The 18,248-nt window shown below is 39.9% G+C and overlaps 1 protein-coding gene across 6 annotated transcripts in view; it reads right to left on the minus strand.

Moving 5' to 3' along the window:
* Nucleotides 1-18,248, minus strand: part of ANKRD44 (ankyrin repeat domain 44) — a 287,374-nt gene that overhangs the window by 93,819 nt on the left and 175,307 nt on the right. For all 6 annotated transcript variants that reach the window (XM_036880524.2, XM_036880522.2, XM_036880523.2 and 3 more), the window contains exons 5-9: nucleotides 17,443-17,643; nucleotides 17,007-17,094; nucleotides 14,426-14,568; nucleotides 13,151-13,363; nucleotides 4,561-4,639 (exon numbers count right to left, since the gene is read on the minus strand). In XM_036880524.2, coding sequence (XP_036736419.2) covers nucleotides 4,561-4,639; nucleotides 13,151-13,363; nucleotides 14,426-14,568; nucleotides 17,007-17,094; nucleotides 17,443-17,643 — 724 coding nt within the window. The remainder of the gene's footprint in view (nucleotides 1-4,560; nucleotides 4,640-13,150; nucleotides 13,364-14,425; nucleotides 14,569-17,006; nucleotides 17,095-17,442; nucleotides 17,644-18,248) is intronic.

An 18,248-nucleotide genomic window follows, 5' to 3' on the forward strand; every position in this document is an offset into this window, starting at 1 on the left:
ACTTTGCATGTCATTAATTTGTTGTAACTATATAACACCAATTTTATGGAATTTACTTAGCAAGTCTCAAGTTATTAAGCATTTAGGCTATTCCCCAATTTTTTTCATTAAGAAAAATACAGGAATGAATATAACTATAAATAATCTTTATCTACATTTCAGGTGATTTCCTTCAGCAACAATTTTAGAAGAACTACTGTATCAAAAGTATGAATATTTTTTAAGGTAATAAAAATGGACAACAGAAAATTGCTTTTGCGAAAGGTCATGACTATTGGCACTCCCATTTAGCAGTATATTTGAGCATATACCAAAAGATGCCATTGAGAGTCTTTTCACATCTGGGGAATGAGTAGTAACTTCCAGGCCAAGATACTGTCTCCTATAATATGACCATTATAAAATCCTCACAATAATATCTGTATGGCCCTTCATTGTATTGAATGCTGTTATTGGTCATTCCGACCACCAATTCTCTAGGAATAATTTTCAGCAAACAACATTTTTTCTAGCTGGGTTGTTTGGTAAAATATAGAGCTAGTGAATCAGAAATCTTTGCTACAAAGTGAAAATTACCAAATATGTGTGGGCTTTGCAAAGGGGCAAATGCTTTAAAAACTGCAACTAGCACATGTTTGTTAACACAGAGTTTCAGATGCTTCACTATACAGCCAATACTTCAGCATATACAGTTTAACTTGAAAAATCAATCTGCTGCCAATAAATTGGCACTTTTGAGGACTGCATCTTAATAGCAATTAACAAAAAGGTAATTCCTTTTTGACCTTGACTGTAACAGGGAACTATAACTGGCAGCTTGAATACCTCAGAGCAATCAGGGTACATGTGATCAGCCTGATGCGGGTCCCCAGTGGCGCTGATCCAGGGAGGTGTGGGGGGCAGATGCCCAGGCTTCAGAGAAGCTTTTGTCCTGAACAAACATTACATCACTCCATGTCCTTCCCAGCCGTGAACCATCAAGACTTTCCTAAGTGTTAGGGCCTCCATGATTACCAGTCTCATATATGCCAAAAATTAGATAAGGAAAGAGAAGAGTAGAAAATACTGGAAAGGATGGAAAAGAGGAGCCGAACTGATATGTTTCTTCTTGCCTTTACTATCACTTCATAAGTCAATTTAAAACTGTAAAAATATATTTAATTATCTTCCAGATAGGCTTTTGCTGTCATTTAAAATACATTTCAGGAAAACATCATAACTTAGGGGAGAAAGAAAATAGAACTGTGTATTTGTTATTTAGAAATATGTCTTAAATTACAGTAGGACTTCTGGATGAAGTCCTATTTTATAGTCACTCTCCAAACCTTTCCATTCTTAAGATTTCATCTTTAAGATTTGCTCAGAATGCAAATTAAATATCTTTGATATTCATTTGAAGATTGCAAGTTAAATGTTATAATCGAGCATTGATAATCAGTTAGGAAAATAAAAATTTGTGACCTTAGTAGTGTGTGATGCATGTCAGATCATTTTTGCAGCATTATCTAAACATTCATTTGAAATCAGTTTTCCAAGGCACAAACAAGAATGGTCATCTTATTAAATTGCCTTGCAAGCGCTGAGCCAAAAGGTCAAAAATCTCACGATGAATCATCCTAACCTATCACTTGACTCTTCCTTTTCAAACTCTATTTTTTAAAATCTTGTGGAAAAAAAAATACATCACTTTTGAACTTCTGTGACCTGCTGGACAGTGTCTGGGGCAGCTACCTAGTGCAAATGCCTGGATCAAATGCTTCCTGATATCATGTTGTATCTTCATTCAGTTCTTTCCCTCTGTGGCTATGACAACAGAGCTCCTGAAGATAAATGATGTGATTGAACAGCAGAGGTAGTCTTTGCTTACTAACCAAAAGAGAAAGGAATTTGTTTTTTAATGATTGTCTTACCAAAGCTGAATGATTCTAGAAAAACAAAGTTATTTTGAAGAATTAATAACCCTGACTGGCGAGCAGTCAGGAAAGCAGAGAAATGCCGCACCGAGTCTGAACACCAGAGTGATTTAACAAAACAAATAAATAAACATTAGAATGTCCCTTAGTAGCATGTTAAGTTGGTTTGGGGAGCCCGCACATGTCCCCACGTGGGACGGGCATTCTGGATCATGTTGTGCAGTGGCCCATCCAGAGGATAGGCACCAGACCCTGCGGGTGTGAGCCTCTGAATTTTTCCCTGATGGGAGCCAACAAAGAGGAGGAAAGAAAAGAGCTTCTTATTCTTTTCCCTAAGGGCATTTTTTAAAATGTCAAATGGAAAAACTCACAGTTCTCTAAAGTGCGATGAATGCAAAGAATTGTCAGCTAAGAGAAGAGATGCAAAATCATCCTTTTACAGGGATAACTCTATTCTAAATATAAGTGACTCTCAGAGTAAATAGAATTCAAGTTAAAATTTTTTTTTCAACATGTCATTGTTTATCCAGAGAATATATTAGAAGCACAGTGGTTAAGAGTTTCATCTCTGATATTAGATTGCCTGTGTTCCAGTCCTTGTCAGTATCCTGACAGAAGGGACAACTTGTCTGCCTCACTATCCCCATCTTTGAAATGGGGAAATAATAATAGCATCTCTTTCGCATGGGGTGATTAAAAGGATTTATATGGTGTGCTCAGCCAAGTGCCTGGCACAGGGTGAACACTTAACCATGTTAGCTTTATTATTATAGGTATAATGCGTTATATATTATAGCCACTATATCTTCATCATTTCAGACCCCTGGACCCCACCCAACCCACAGGCAAAATGCCAGGCCAACCAAGAATGAGGAAGGCTCTGAAACAAGCTCCTTGATCACAGAAGACAAGAGATGGGGTCTCTATTACATTTTGTCCCAATTCAAAAGTCTAGCAAGAATGTCACAAAAGTCTTCAAATCCCTAGAGATGGTTTTTGGGGAGGTCAAAGCAGCCAGCAGCCCCCCAGGACTGTGATAGGCACCCTAGCCTGACACAGGGCACAGGTCGTGTCCTTGATTCAAAGGAGATGACCAGTATGGTCTGGCCCACAGGGGTGGACCTGTAACTTGTCAGTGCCTGCAAGGAAAAAAACTGCTATTTGTCTGATCTGGTCACTGGTGCTTGAAATTGCTTTAACAGGGAACAAAGCTTTGTATGCCACCGAGCTAAGACCCACTGATTAAATTCACGTTACATTTTTTTTTAATGGATACCAAATAGCTCCCTAGTTTTATTTATTTTTAATAATACTAGCTCCCTATAGTTAATAAAACTAGCTCCCTAGTTTTATTTATTTTTAAGGCAATGGATATTGTTTCTGAAAAAGAGTTGAGGAATACAGTGGGATAAGGAAAATTTGCAAAGGAGAGACACTAGGGTCACTCCCCACCTCCACATGTTTACAAGTAAAACAAAACAATTTAAATGGCCCTTTCAATAAAGTGAATGTCAAAGGCATACCACATATTTCAAATTAGAATTAAAAGGTATTAAGCAGCTAATGTTCATTTTACCTTCCTTTGCTCACTGGAAACTTACCAAGATTTCTTTTCCCCTGCAGTTTCACTGAAATGCTTGTGTTTCCTTTGCTTTGCTGCAGATATTTTTGCTTCCTAAGCATAATTTCACTGGCTGGTCTTCCATTCAAATGTCAAATGCCTTTTTGGTTTTATGACTTGAGTGCCTAAGACATAACTTAGTAGCACTAATAATTCAAGTGTATGTCACCCAAAATTCTTATAGATGAGAAAAAGATAATCCAAGAAAGTTGGCTAATGCCAGAATGTTGAGAAGTAGAAATGTGGGTCAACTAAAGATAGTTTAGGAACTGCTGGATTTGCCTGCAATGTCAGCATAAAATCTGGAGTAAGCCTGCTTTTTAAAAAAATTGTCTCTAGGATTTGCTAAGATAACAGAAGCTGTGTTGTCAAGAACAATCCATTCATCAATACTGGCCATGACCTAGAACACAAACCATGATATGAAGTGACAATCTCAAGTACTTTGCACAGAGACAACCCAATGGTTCAAGTAAACCTTTGTTGTAAACCTGGAAAATTACTAGATTAAGTGACTTTCCAAGGTCTCTATCAAGCCTGTGATTTTATGACCCTTTATAGCACGTACTTAACTGCTTTTCCTCTGAGTCACCTCACTTCTCCTACCTTTGCCCTAGCAACTTAATGAGTTTTAACTTAGGAACTATGGTGATTTCTGAAGTTTAAAAACAATTTGGATTTGCCATTACAAAATGAATGATAGTTGTTTTTATTAGTTTCAGAGTGAAAAGTGCAGTTTCTTGAGCCCATATAAGCACATCATTTTCAGTTGCAAAACATACATGTTCTTTCACTGACTGGGAATTGCCTGTGAAACTTAGTAATGTTGTATTCTCACTCCTAAGCTTGATGGTGATGATATGGCTGATAAAGAGCTTTAGCAAAGTTAATCAAAGGACAGTGTACATTCAAGCTTAATAAGCTCTAAAACTGAGCATCATATTTCACATGCAGGTGACTGACAACGAGACTATGTCACACTAGGACACTGTTCAAACAAGGACACAGCAGAAGAATCTCTCTTACCATTCTGAATGAGAGTTTGTGATCGTGTGAACCTTCCATGGACAGCTGTCATGTGCAGTGGACTTTTGCCATCTTTACTCTAAAAGATTGAGGGAGAGAGAAACAATGGACCAGTGACATCGATCTGAACCATCCCTGTGGACACCACCAGCAATGCCCTGGAAATGTCAATTCAAATTTTTTTAGTATGATAAAAGAAAAATTACAAGAGGTAAAAGATAATTTGGAAAACAATAGCTAAAGTAAATGTGTTATCTCAAGTTATTGCCAAACATCACATTTTAAAGATTAGAGGGGTGAAAATTAGAGAAGAAATGTGGAACTTCTTTTACACTGATGATATCACACTATCCTGTTTCAAACTGAAATAATCATCCAAAATGTTTTGTCCTCCCTTGTGATCTACTGATGAAGAAGGTTTCCTTTAAGGGGTTTTTTTCAACTTTGGTCTATAGAATAAGAGAAAAGACAAATGGTTGGTTCTGCTTGACCTGAAGTTGACTAAACTGTTATAAATCACTGAAAACCTCAATACTGATCTGGAAAACAACACTTTTGATTGTTCCAAAACAGAAATGCTTGTTTCACTAAACTCGTTATACTGAGATGGTGGGATTAGGACATGCAATGGATTAGCAAATTGCCATTATAATGATCACTTGGAAATATGTGCTGAATTTATACATTTCTTTAGTTTTCAAGTTATAAATGATAGAACTCCCTGACACAGATTAAGTCAAAACATGGAAAATGTACAGAATCCATATACTGATCATCATTTTACAAATACTTAAGTCCTACACATCTAATTAAGAAACAGTCATTTACAGAATTTCTTTTAAAAACTCTATATACTATTTTTTCTTCTAAAAATAGTAATACCCAAAAGAAAACATTACTGTAATTTTAGACCACAAGTACCCTCAATTAAAGAATATATTCTTTCACTCAGGTCATAGAAAAAATAAAAGAAGAAAGAAAGAAAGACAAATAAAGAAGGAAATCTATATAACTTAGTTTTCTAAGTCTCAGGAAAAACACTTCCCAAAGATTGAGGTTAAAATATGAGATTTCAAAAATGCAAGTTCTGAACAGACAATTCTCCAAAGAAGAAATTCAGATGGCCAACAGACACATGAAAAGATGCTCCACATTGCTAATCATCAGTGAAATGCAAATTAAAACCACAATGGGATATCACCTCACACCAGTTAGGATGGCCAACATCCGAGAAAGACAAGGAACAACAAATGCTGGTGAGGATGCAGAGAAAGGGGAACCCTCCTACACTGCTGGTGGGAATGTAAATTAGTTCAACCATTGTGGAAAGCAGTATGGAGGCTCCTCAAAAAGCTCAAAATAGACATACCATTTGACCCAGGAATTCCACTTCTAGGAATTTTCTCTAAGAATGCAGCAGCCCAGTTTGAAAAAGACAGATGCACCCCTATGTTTATTGCAGCACTATTTACAATAGCCAAGAAATGGAAGCAACCTAAATGTCCATCAGTAGATGAATGGATAAAGAAGATGTGGTACATATACACAATGGAATATTATTCAGCCATAAGAAGAAAACAAATCCTACCATTTGCAACAACATGGATGGAGCTAGAGGGTATTATGCTCAGTGAAATAAGCCAGGTGGAGAAAGACAAGTACCAAATGATTTCACTCATTTGTGGCCTTTAACAACGAAGCAAAACTAAAGGAACAAAACAGCAGCAGACTCACAAACTCCAAGAAGGGACTAGCGGTTATCAAAGAAGAGGGGTGAGGGAGGGTGGGTGGGGAGGGAGGGAAGGAAAAGGGGATTGAGGGGTATTATGATTAGTACACATGGTGTGAGGGGGTCATGGGGAAGACAGTGTAGCACAAAGAGAAGCAGTGACTGTGGCATCTTACTATACTGATGGTCAGTGACTTCAATGGGGTATGGGGGGCACCTGATAATATGAGTGAATGTAGTAACTACAATGTTTTTCATGTGAAACCTTCAGAAGAGTGTGTATCAATACCTTAATAAAATAAATAAATAAATAAAAAATTTTAAAAATGCAAGTTCATTATGTGACATAATCCATATACTTGTGTTTTACAATGACTCTTAAATAATCATTTGTATTTCTTAGAGTAAACCAAGGACTACCTGCATTTGAATCACTCATTGTACTTGTTAGAAATGTGAACTGAAATGTGAACTCTGTGCCCTAAACCAGACCTAATATATCAATACTGGGGTTAAAGGATCCCCATTTCTAGCTTGCACAGCACACTAAAGCTTTGGAGCTACTGCTTTAGACTGCAGGCTGAAATAGCTTTTAAGACCACGAGGTTTTAACAGAAGAAGGTTTTAATAGTCTCAGGCATATAGTGGAGAAGAGCTTCTAATAGCTGATTCCTGAGCCTGGGTCTTGGCTGTCAGAACTGTAGACAGTTCAAAGGACTGAAAAGCCTGGGAACTACTGAGGAATAACGATTGAAAACACACCCTCTCCGGTAAAAAATTGACGACAATCTTAAGAGTGCTAAGGAGAGAGAAAACAAAAATTGCAGAGTTGACATTAACTTGTCCCTAGGTGGTGCTATTTCTTTAAATTTTGCTCCAATATTTTCTCTAAAATTTAATGTGAAAAAAGTAATTAGCATTTAGTTAAATACATGTAAAGCCATAAATATTTCAGTGGTTAGAAATATCTTTATAAGTATTTAACTAAGCACTTTCCCATGCCTAGAAAATAGCTTAAGGGTTTTAACAAGGAATACCCACCAGCTTGGTGGTAAACTATCCAAACTGCAGCCAGAGAACCAAAGCAGAAAGAGCCAGTTTTTATGGTGTGCAGGTCACAGAGTTAATCCCATTTCAAGGACAGCAAACACTACTTTTTCTCCCTTGGAGTGCTTGTGCCTTTAGTAAAGGGACAAATAAACAGAGATGACCACATTTGTTAAAATGCCAAGGATGGCTAGATGTTCAGTGTGGTGCTTGCTTCAGATCCAACCTTGCAGATCTTTGTTGGGTTCATCTACCAGGTCCAGGTCTCAGCTGATTTTTTTTTTTTTTCTCTAAGGAATATGGGTGGCAGGGGGTGGGAGTAGGTGGGGACAGGAAGCACTGAGTACCATGGCAGCCATTTGGGGGCAGTTTTGTTTATATAGTATGGGTGTAAAGGAAACTTATTATTCAAAAAACCATTAAAAACTAATGAGGGTCAAAAGGATAATACTTTTTATTTAGTCTTTATAAATTAGAACTCAGAATATTCAGGTTGAGACTAGGGGTCCTACTGAGTTTCATTATCTGCCTGAGAAATTTTTCACAAGGTAGGGAGAGGAACTTGCCATTGCTGCTGCTGTTCTGAGAACTTCAGACAAGGATTAAACATGCCTTCCAGCCCCAAAAGAGAGGACTGGTTCAGTTCTTTCATTTAGTCAAGGCACTGCTTTTATAAAAAATCTTTTTAAATTTCTCGTCTCCTTCCAATTTCTCGATGCATTTTTCCCATCCAATTCAGGGCTTGAAAGAATTTGTTATTTTGAGAATTTGTCTAATTAAGCAAGAAGCTCATCTGTTCACTTAGGCATACATGGTTCAGCCATAAACCATGAAGGAAAGCTAATGAGAATTAAGAATATTTTATAACAAATATTAGTATTCTTTCAGGACTGAAGTCAACATCCCCCAAGGAAGATTAATCCTTGAGCTAGGGATGTTTCTACTTTCCTGACCACCATGCTCCTCAGAAATCCATTCATTCTTTTCATTCTTTTGTTCTACTCCTAATGCCTCTTTCCTCGTCCTCCAACATCCCACAAATCTCCCCTAAACTTATAGATGGTCTTACTCCCCCAGAACACAGCAAAGGTATTGTGTTCTCTGTTGGCATAGTGTCTTGTGGCATTACATGGCTCAATGGTCCTGATGGTAAAGCCTCTACCAGATAATAATAAAACCTGTCAGTAGGTGGTTGGGGGTGCCAGAAGGCCAAAAGGGGCTCCTAATTCAATGGAAGAGCAATCTAAAACCCTGATTGCAAAAAGCCATACATAGTCCACTTTTTTTTTAATGGTTTTCAAGGCCGGAGATGGTACATGGTTGGCTCACACATTCATTTTTGCTCTCCTTTCCCCACTTCTTCTCCAAAGTTCCAAGTGCCATGTCCCTACCACTGCTTTCTTGTGCCAATTCCAGGTTTCACCTTCAACCTCTGCAATGCAACCCTTTCTACAGTTTAGTCCTGGTACATATAGAGAAGGATGCTGGTCCACTTCAGTTGACATGAGATGGGCTTCAGCTCCAGTGTTCGAGGCTACATGACCTAAAGGCCCATGGACAGAAGAGCATCGGAACCATGGGCCAGCTGAATGTTAGTGCAGGAGGTAGGTGACCTGGCAATGGCAAGCTCTGAATCTATCTTTCTAAGTCAAATCTGGCATGGCTCTGTGTTCAGTGCCTTCTTTAACACATCCTTTGAATGTTTCTGAAAAGAGACCTGAGCTGCTAATAGAAATTACAATGTGCTTTGTGATGGAGAAGAAAAATTATTTTATATTTTCTCATACTCTACCCATTTGAAAAATACAGTGAACCTTCGATAGTTTCTTGTGTAAAGTATTGTTTTTATTATTTTTCACAATTAAACTAATATTACAAAGTCAAAGATAGGGCCATAGTCAATCTATGCATCATCCTGTAATTTGCTCATGAAGATATCACTTCAAGTCTTTTGTGAGGATAGAGGACAACAAAGGGAACATGTGGGTGGGTACTGGCTACATTTCAACATGCTATTTCCCCTCAAACTTTGGAAAATCCAAACAATTACAAATTGTCTTGTAATCTACAAACACTATCAAACCCCAAGGAGCAATGTGGTAGGGAGAGATAACAACTTCAATTAGAAAGCTACCTCCAGAGTCGGACTGAATGACTCTTCCAAAATGTTAGACTCTCCAAGCATTCAGGGGAGGGTTCAAAAGAAGGAAATCAGAGGATTCAGACAGTGTAGATAAAGGAGACTGAGGGAGAAACCTAAATTTCATTCAAAATCGTACTTACAGAGATGAAATAATACATAAATCCAAGTCTCAGATTTTTTAAATGATGTTTCTTATATTCTGCTGATGATTAGCAGTCCACAGGAAAAAAACTATTAAAATTAAGAAACCATGCTCTCCAGATCCATTTTATAGGGGAGAAAAGAAGGCTGCCACAGAACAATGTACCACCCATAGTTGAAGCCACTAAGCCAGTCTGACCTGACCGCTGCTCGGTTAGGTGCGAGAAGCAGATGGGTGTGCCAGCAAGGGCCCTTCTAGCCTGGGTACTCGGCCCCCGGGAGCACGAGCCGCCTGTTTTACAAAGGTAATTGTAGCGCATCAGACAACCTGTGAGTTAATTAAGTGGAGGTAAGAAAGCTTCTTTATTTAACTTCAATAACTTTCCATTCTTTGGAGGATTCAAGGACATCCTCCAGACACCAGGATGTCAAGACAAGTGTCACAGGTCCTGGGGATAGTGACGGGGTGGGCACTTGTGAGCTCCTGCCCTCTCACCACCATCCTCTGGGACTGCAACCCCCCGCAATGACTCCCTGCCCCCCTTGGGGTACAGTTCCTTGTTCTCCCTGATGCCCCCAAAGACCTTTACTTTACCTGCACTCAGGACCTTGGCTGGGCTCCACTTACAAGATTTGGAACTCTGAAATTCTCTTCACCTATTTTGCTTTTTTCATTTCTGCCTGACACCTGCTTTCATGAAGACACTGCACTGCCCTCCATTTCTTCCCTATCTTCTCTAACTCCTTTTCCATCCCTTTCTCTGGCTCTTCCTCCTCCTCCTGATGCTCAGAGTAAAGGGCACGAGGAGTCCCCCATCCCCTTCTCTGCTCCTGCTATGAAGTGCTCTCTCCTCTTGGGTGAGCCCAGCCTTTTCTCCCAGTCTCAACTACCAATTGCCACCTCCGTGTGAATGAAGCAACCTAAGCTTTTTCTTCTGTTCTCTATTGCTCTCCCATACTGGAGCATGCCATTTTTTACTGTTGGTTTCCTCAGACCAAAGGCTCAAAATCACCTTCTCAATAACTAAACTCCTCAGTTTCACCTCCGGAGCCTACTTTCTCCTGACATCCCTCTTAAATACAATAATCCTTTATCAAGTGCTTACCATGGGACAGACACCATCCTAAGCAATTTATGTGAGATAACCTACTTAATCCTCACAACAGTTCCAAGAAGGAGATACGATTGTTTTCCTAATTTTAGGGATAAAGAAACTGAGACACACATAGAGGGTTGCTTAAGGTTATGTAATTACTGAAAGTCAAGGCTGGGAGTGGAACCGAGGCAGGCCAGCTTCAGAACTGAACACATAGCCACTGTGTTCCATTACCTGTATTAACCAGATTTCAGTTCTTACACTCATCTTCCACAACTCCATCTCTTGTCCAAACAAAGTCTGTTGATTTTCTTTCTGCAAAGCCTCCCTCTGCTGGCTATCCCCATTTCCCTGTCCACACAACTTCCTATCTAGACCAGTTATATTGACTTCCAGTTAGCTTCTAATTGTCTTCTCTCTAAGTCCCCTATACCTGAATTTTCCTTTCACAAAACTGAAAATAGCTTTTTTCTCCCTCGATGTAAAAATAACACAATGCTTATTGCATCACAATGAGTGCATTAAAACAAATGCATAAAAAAAGAAACTAAAAAAATCCAAATTATAATTTTGCCTTTTTGCAGTGATAACTGTTGCTAGTATATTGGTATATATTCCAAACAGTGTCCTCGTTCTATGCATATACACAGACACATCACTTTTCTAAATTAAAAAAATAGTTCATATGTACTTATTGTATTTTTTTCCACTGGTAACCCTGAGTATAAGTCGGCTTTTTGATAGTTGCCAATCTTACAGCCAAATATATTTGTGTATTAGTTTGCATTTTTCTAATTTCTAGTGATACTGAATATTTTTTCATAGGTTTAGTAGATATTATATTCTCTGTCTTGTGATCTTCCTTTGCCTGTATTTTTTAGTAGATTCTCAGATGTTTCCTGATTTTTATGAGTGCTTTATACATTAAGCATATTAACTTGTTGCCTATTATGTATATTGTAGACAAATTTCCCTAAGTTGTTCATCTTTTAATTTTGATTGTTAAGGTTTTGGGTTTTTTTTTTCTTTTGTTGGTGGTGGGGGGGTACCATATAAAAGTTTAAAATTTTTATGTAGTCAGATACACAATTTCTTCCTTTATGTTTTCTGTCCCTGGTGTTCTGTGGCCAGATCATTATTCCTAAGAGTAGTTCTGATCACATGGCCTCTTAAATGAGTAAAGGGCCCTGCAGCCTACCCAAACTCCTCAGCCTTCCCTGGTTGGGTCACTTTTTGGTTTGTTTCTGGTTTCCTTCTTTCATACAATTTATACTCTGTTCAAGCACAATAAATCACTATTCTAAAAATGTATCCCATATTCCCCCACTATGAGAAATTGTAAGAAAAATATGTAAAATGAAGTAATTAAAATTTATTGATCCAATAGTCTTGAAATTAAATCTTGGAAATTATGATTGTTGAAAAGCAGGGGCAGAACTGGCTTCAGGATTATTGCGTGCCTGGAGGACAGCTGAGTGTGAGTACCAGGTTATTTGGTGCAGGTTAGGATATTCCAGTGCAGACCAAATGCATTTAAATGATGCAGCCCAGGTCATGAAGGCTGCATGCCTAAATTCCTCTTGGTTATCTGGCACAGTGAGCTGACTTATTACCTAAAGGTAACGCAGAGCTTTTCCCATCCAGAACTCCCAACCCCTTTATTCTATCTGGGCTGCTCTTTCTCATATTCTCTCTTTCCCTCCTCATCTCAACTGATATCAGCCTTTCAAGTCTCAGCTCAAAAGGAAGCTCCATTTTTGATTTCCAAACAAGAAGCAAGTCAACACTTGCTTCTTAGAGTTTGCAATGCTTTATTACTTTCTCATGCCACTCACATTCTCTCTTGCCTCCTAATCAGTGCGTTACCTCCTCACCACACTGTAAATTCCTTGAGGGCAGAGATCGTATCTCATCTTGGAGTACTCCCTCAGAACCAAACAGATAGCACTGGGTAGTCTTCAGTGAGTTTGCTGAATAAGGGAATGACTATTGGGACCAGGTCTGTGTCACATCACTGAAGCTACTCTCTGGGGTTTATTAGAGGAAATTATTTGAAAAACTTGATGGACCATGCCACAGTTAGGCACAGATCTGAGATCATTACATCAGGCCTTCCCTTTGATTCCCAGTGGCTCTGCCCTGTCAGTTCTACCAAGGTCAAGTCAACATCCCAGAGACCCAGTATTTGCTCTGGAACATTCACTAAGCTACCAAGGGCCAGTGGCTAGAACCTCAGTGCCTTCCAGCTGGTCCCACCATCCCCGCAGTAACAACGCAGATGACTGTGCACAGATGCCAATACAGGATGAGGCTGTGGGAGTCAAGGTACTCAGAGGTGCAATTCACTAAAACATGACACAATTTATGGCACTTGATTTTGCTCAGAGGCTCAGTGCAAAGGTACTTAACAGAGAGAGACAAAGAGTGTCATACCTGAATGTTAACATCCGCCCCGTTGTTTACTAACAGTTCAAGACACAAAGCACCATGTGTGGAGGCAGCAGCAAAATGCAAAGGGGTGAACCCACTGTTGTTCGGCTGGTTCACATTAGCACCATAGTCAGTCAGCTCGTTAACAACAGCATCCTGCCCGTTGTAGCAGGCCAGGTGAAGAGCCGTGTTCCCGTACACGTTGATTTCGTCAATCTGCGAATGAGTCCAACACAGGGCGACTAAAATTACCAGAGCCACTTTGCTCCATTTTCCACAAAATGCTTAATGGCTGTGCTAAAGAAAGAAAATGTCCCTCTGTCAACATAATTATTCAGAGCTTACTTTTGCCCAGTGTGGCCATTCTGGGAATGCTTGTCACCCAGGTAAAGATCTGCAAAGAGTGAACGTGACAAAAAGCAAACCTGGGAGGGAGAGTTAGAGGTTTCAGCTTGTGGAAATATTGTTCCACCAGGGGAGGGGTATAAGGTAAGGCAAAGCTGCCTCAGAACGCCAGAGGACAACCGACTCTGGGAGCAAGAAAAGAGCCCAGAACTCATCAGTGCACCTGAAGAGAAAGGAGGGGCATCGCAGGGAGGGGCTGTGGAGCCCAAACTGGGAGGGTGGGCTCAGGAGCCACTCCAGATTTGGCTGTGCTGTGTGACGCCTCGCAGTGCCACATGCTGGGAGCAGAGCCAAGGGACAGTCCTGGGTACTGGCCCCTGGCTCTCTCTGCTTTCCCACACCTGCCCAGGCTGCTGGGTTCCACCATGGTCTCAGTACCACATTGGTTCTCCTGTGCTCCAGAGGCAGGCGTGTTCCACAGCCTCACCACTGCTCCTGCTCTGCTAGATGAAGGAGAAGGGCGTGAGGCTGACTCTGCCAGCACGGCACTGGACACTTCTGCTCTTTGTCCCTGTCATTCATTCATTTATTCATTAATGTTTGTGAGCCACAAGGTAGAAGCCTCGGTTCTGGAGGGATGAAGAACCCCAGCCTTTGAAAAATGACTGGTTAAGATGTATTACATATATATGTCTAAATATTTCTCTATGTATGTGGACATAGAAAGATATAGGAAGTGAGTTTGTTTCTAGTTTTCCACTGCTTAGTATATGCCCCCATTGCCCTTCATCAGTTGTATGTAAACTCAAAAGAATAGGGTACTAGAAAATGAGGGGTTTTTTTCTCTTGCATTAAAATACAAACAAGATTTAATATTAGAACCGCAGAAACCTCACAAATACCCCATGGGGTGATGCATTAATCATAGCTCACCTCCACCCCCAGATTCAGGAGATGTTTGACAACACTGATCTGTCCATTGGAGGCCGCAGCGTGCAGGGGGGTGTAACCCTTCTTATCCTTACACGTCACTTCTGCGCCGTGGTTAATGAGCAGTGCTACGACATCCAGGTGGCCTTTACAAACAAAGCAGCAGAAAATGTCATTAACCTTTTTGGGACAATTAGACAATTCAATCCACCTAAATTATCGCTATTAGCTCTTATGGCCACCAGCATTTTGGTAGCTATTAAAAAAACAGCTCATGGCAAATTTTCAATAAATATTTAGTGAGTACCTACTATATGTCACACTTTATAGAAATGCTGTGGGGAACAAAAGATGTTTCAGATATGAGCATCCTCTTCAAGGAGATCTAGCAGAAGGGATACCAGAAACAATAACAAGGCACTGCAACTATGTCAGTGGCACACCCTTAAAAAACTATGATAAAATAAAAAACAGTGCTTTTGAAACCAACTGCCAGTCCTCACTGAAACGTCTAATGATGACAACTTGGTTTGGAAAAAAACTAAGGGAAAAAAAAATCAATTAATCAGAATGACTCCAGATTATTGTGAAATCACATGGAAATGCTGCTGTTTGGCTTTTTTTTTTTCTTTTTGACCCATGAAAATGGCAATTTCATATGATTCAACTTAAAGTATTCTCATGAATTACTGACTAAACAGAAACCTTTCCAGTTTCTGTTTCTGTTGGTATACTTTCTAGAATATTTTCCTTTGTTCCCCATCTCATTACATATAGCATGATAAACGTAGTTGGCCTGTATTTTGTGACTGAAGGTCGTTCACTATTTCCGGGTCATTGCTTTAAATATGGTTGGTAAATGAAGGGTAGAAGATAACTACTGACTCCAGGGTCTAAAATGTGTGTGGGGTGTGTGTGTGCGTGGCAGAGAGAGAGAGAAGAAGAGGGAGAGGGAGAGGGAGAGACAAACAGAAAGTTTGGTGTTGGCTTATTTTAGTAAAATTCTACATTTTCTCCAAGACTTGTATATAGAAAAAATTACTTTCAGTCTCTTTCATCCTGTTTTTGTCCTTTATTCTCTAATGAGAGTCACCTATATATTTTTTTCCTATTTGTATCCTGATGACATACAAAATAACTTTACATCTTTAAAGCAGTTCTACACAAATGGTTTAACTAAGCATCAGCAAAGAACAAACTTGAAACCCCAGGGTCTTTGAGTCCCTTCTCACAGCAGCTTAGCGTGTGCTCTGCCTGAACATCACCCTGGCAAATGGTCACTGGCTCCAGTCTCACAGTTATCACGAGGACACCCAATCTCTTTTAGGCAACTCAAAAGCCCATGCTGCCTTAAAAAAAAATGATAACGCTTGCAAAAAATCTTAGGATTCTGGTTTTTAGGCCCAAAGAGTCATTCAGACTCATGGATAGCCACATAATTTATTTCATCCCCGTCCCAACTCACTCTCTTTTTCTCCCCACAATTAATGTTATTGCCCTTTATGATGTTTCAAAAGGCCTGTATGCTTGTTAAAAAAGATTCAACAAAGGCAAAAAGGTGTTAAAAGAAACCAAAATCATCCACAATCACCAATATCTGGAGATAATCAGTTAACATTTCTGAGTATAATATATCCCAGATTGTTTATATTATACATATTTTTTTTTACAAAAGTGAGGATCATATTATTCATACTAGGTTGTAATATGTTTCCACTTGACATGTCACAGAATCTATGTTAATAAATCTAATGACTCATCACTGTAGTTACTGCATAGTGTCCCACTGTGTAGATCTTTATAATTATCAACATGGTCTCCTGTGGATGGGCATTCAGGTTGTTTATAACTTGGTGCAGATAGTCCTGCTTGCTTTTCTAATTGGAGGATGGTCTCCAATTAGAAACACAAAGGAAGGGTCTTCATTTTTCATTTCCCACAAGTCTACACTGAGGATAAATTCAATGACATCTATCATTTGTCAGTGGTATTTGTGCCAAGAAGAGTGAAAAGGGAAAACATATTAATGTAACTCCTTCTCTCACCTCCCCGACCAGAGCTGGCAGAGGAGGACTGCAAGGCCCTGACTTTGCTGGCCGTGGAGCAGCCAGATAATCCACGGTGGCCCGGTCACACCAACCTGCCAACAGCCAGGGGGTGTTCTTCCTTCCTTCCTTTTTGTTTCTTTCAAAAATATTTATAAATAAGAAGACAAATGGAATTTATGTCCTTGCTTTGCCAGCCAGTCCTCTTTCTTTCTAAACCCTTATTTTGCTGCCATAACAAGTTAAAATAAGCATAATTTGTGCAGCTTTCCAATCCAGTTTGAAACACTTCCAACAAGGTCCAGGCCATGATTCTTCACTCCTCCTCTTTGTAGGATAATAAATCTCAGACAAAGCAACTGCCCCTTTAGAGTGCTCTACGCATGCCGGTAAAATGGTCCGAATCCTAATTCAGTTGAAACTCATGCTTGAAAAGAAGTGAGACTTGCCCGAGAGAATGCCAACATGATCAATAAGAGCTCTGTGGCTTCTTTACTTAAGGTTAACTGCACTTTTCTTTCCATTCATAGACTCCTTACCCATATATGCTGCCCAGTGCAGAGCACGTCGGTCCTTCTTGTCGAATGCATTGATGTTCGCCCCTTTAGCCAGGAGTAAATTGACCATCTGAAAGAAAACCAATAGTGAAATAATTGTAATAGTGAGCACTCCGCACCGCCTGCAGGTGATCTGAGTTAAATTAAAATAAAATCTAAAGGCAGATCAGAGACATGGAGTTCAAAAGTAATAAGATGATGTCACAGCCAACCCCGTGGCATGTGTGTCAGAGGAAAAGACTGAGGAGACAGCTACTTTCTCCATTCACTGTGGCTCTAAATTTAAAATACGGCAGAGTTGCGAGGATTGGTGTACAAATATCAGATTCTCAACTATCTCAGCAATAAGATTGGGTTCCACTTGGGACTAAGAGGGTTTGTAGGGAGGATTCTTGTTCACAGCAATGAGGACACCCACCTCCACATGACCATTCAGAGCAGCGTGGTGCAAGGCTGTGCGCCCCCCTCGGTCGGAGACATTGACGCTGCTCAGCAGGGGAATGATCACTTCTGCACACTTGACAGCCTTATTGGCTGCTGCCACGTGGAGGGGGGTCTGCCAGTTCTTGTCCCGTGCATTGACATCAGCCGAGTGCTTAATCAACACTTGCACTGCTTCCTACAACAAAAGCAGAGTTTGCAGAGGTCACTGGCAAATGCTCGGTCAATACTTGTTGGGTCTAAGTTGCTTCCCCAGATCCTGGACCTACAGAGATGGAAGGCTCCCTGCCCTCACAGGCTGGCTCAAGATTATTTATTCTTCTGAGACAAGCAAGATACTATGTGATAAAGTTTGGAAGAGTGGCGTAGATTAAAATAAAATCACTTTACCTTTCTTTGTTCCACCGTGAGCCCTGGCACATTCCAAAACCAAACCTTTATAAGTATAAAGTAGCCTTAGGCTGAATGAGGGCACTCATGTACAAATGTGCACAGCAGGCTAAAACATCCTCAGGCCAGGAACCCTCAAAGACCACCTAAGGTTACAGGTATTTGTCAATAAGCCTCCATCTTCCGAAACCAAAGGCCTCAAAGGTCTCAGACATTCTAGATCTATTTATAAATCGTTGGTTCTCTCAGCTAACACCAGAACCTCACAGCCCAAGAGATGTCAGTGGCTTAATGACTGGTATTCACTAACTCAGCAGAGCAGGCAGGTCTTCACTGCCTGTGCCTGCTTGTCCCTCTATATTTTTAATTGGCATATGTAGAATGAGAGTGAAA

The sequence above is a fragment of the Manis pentadactyla genome, chromosome 6 (genome assembly GCF_030020395.1).
Source record: "Manis pentadactyla isolate mManPen7 chromosome 6, mManPen7.hap1, whole genome shotgun sequence".
Taxonomy (NCBI): Eukaryota; Metazoa; Chordata; class Mammalia; order Pholidota; family Manidae; genus Manis; species Manis pentadactyla.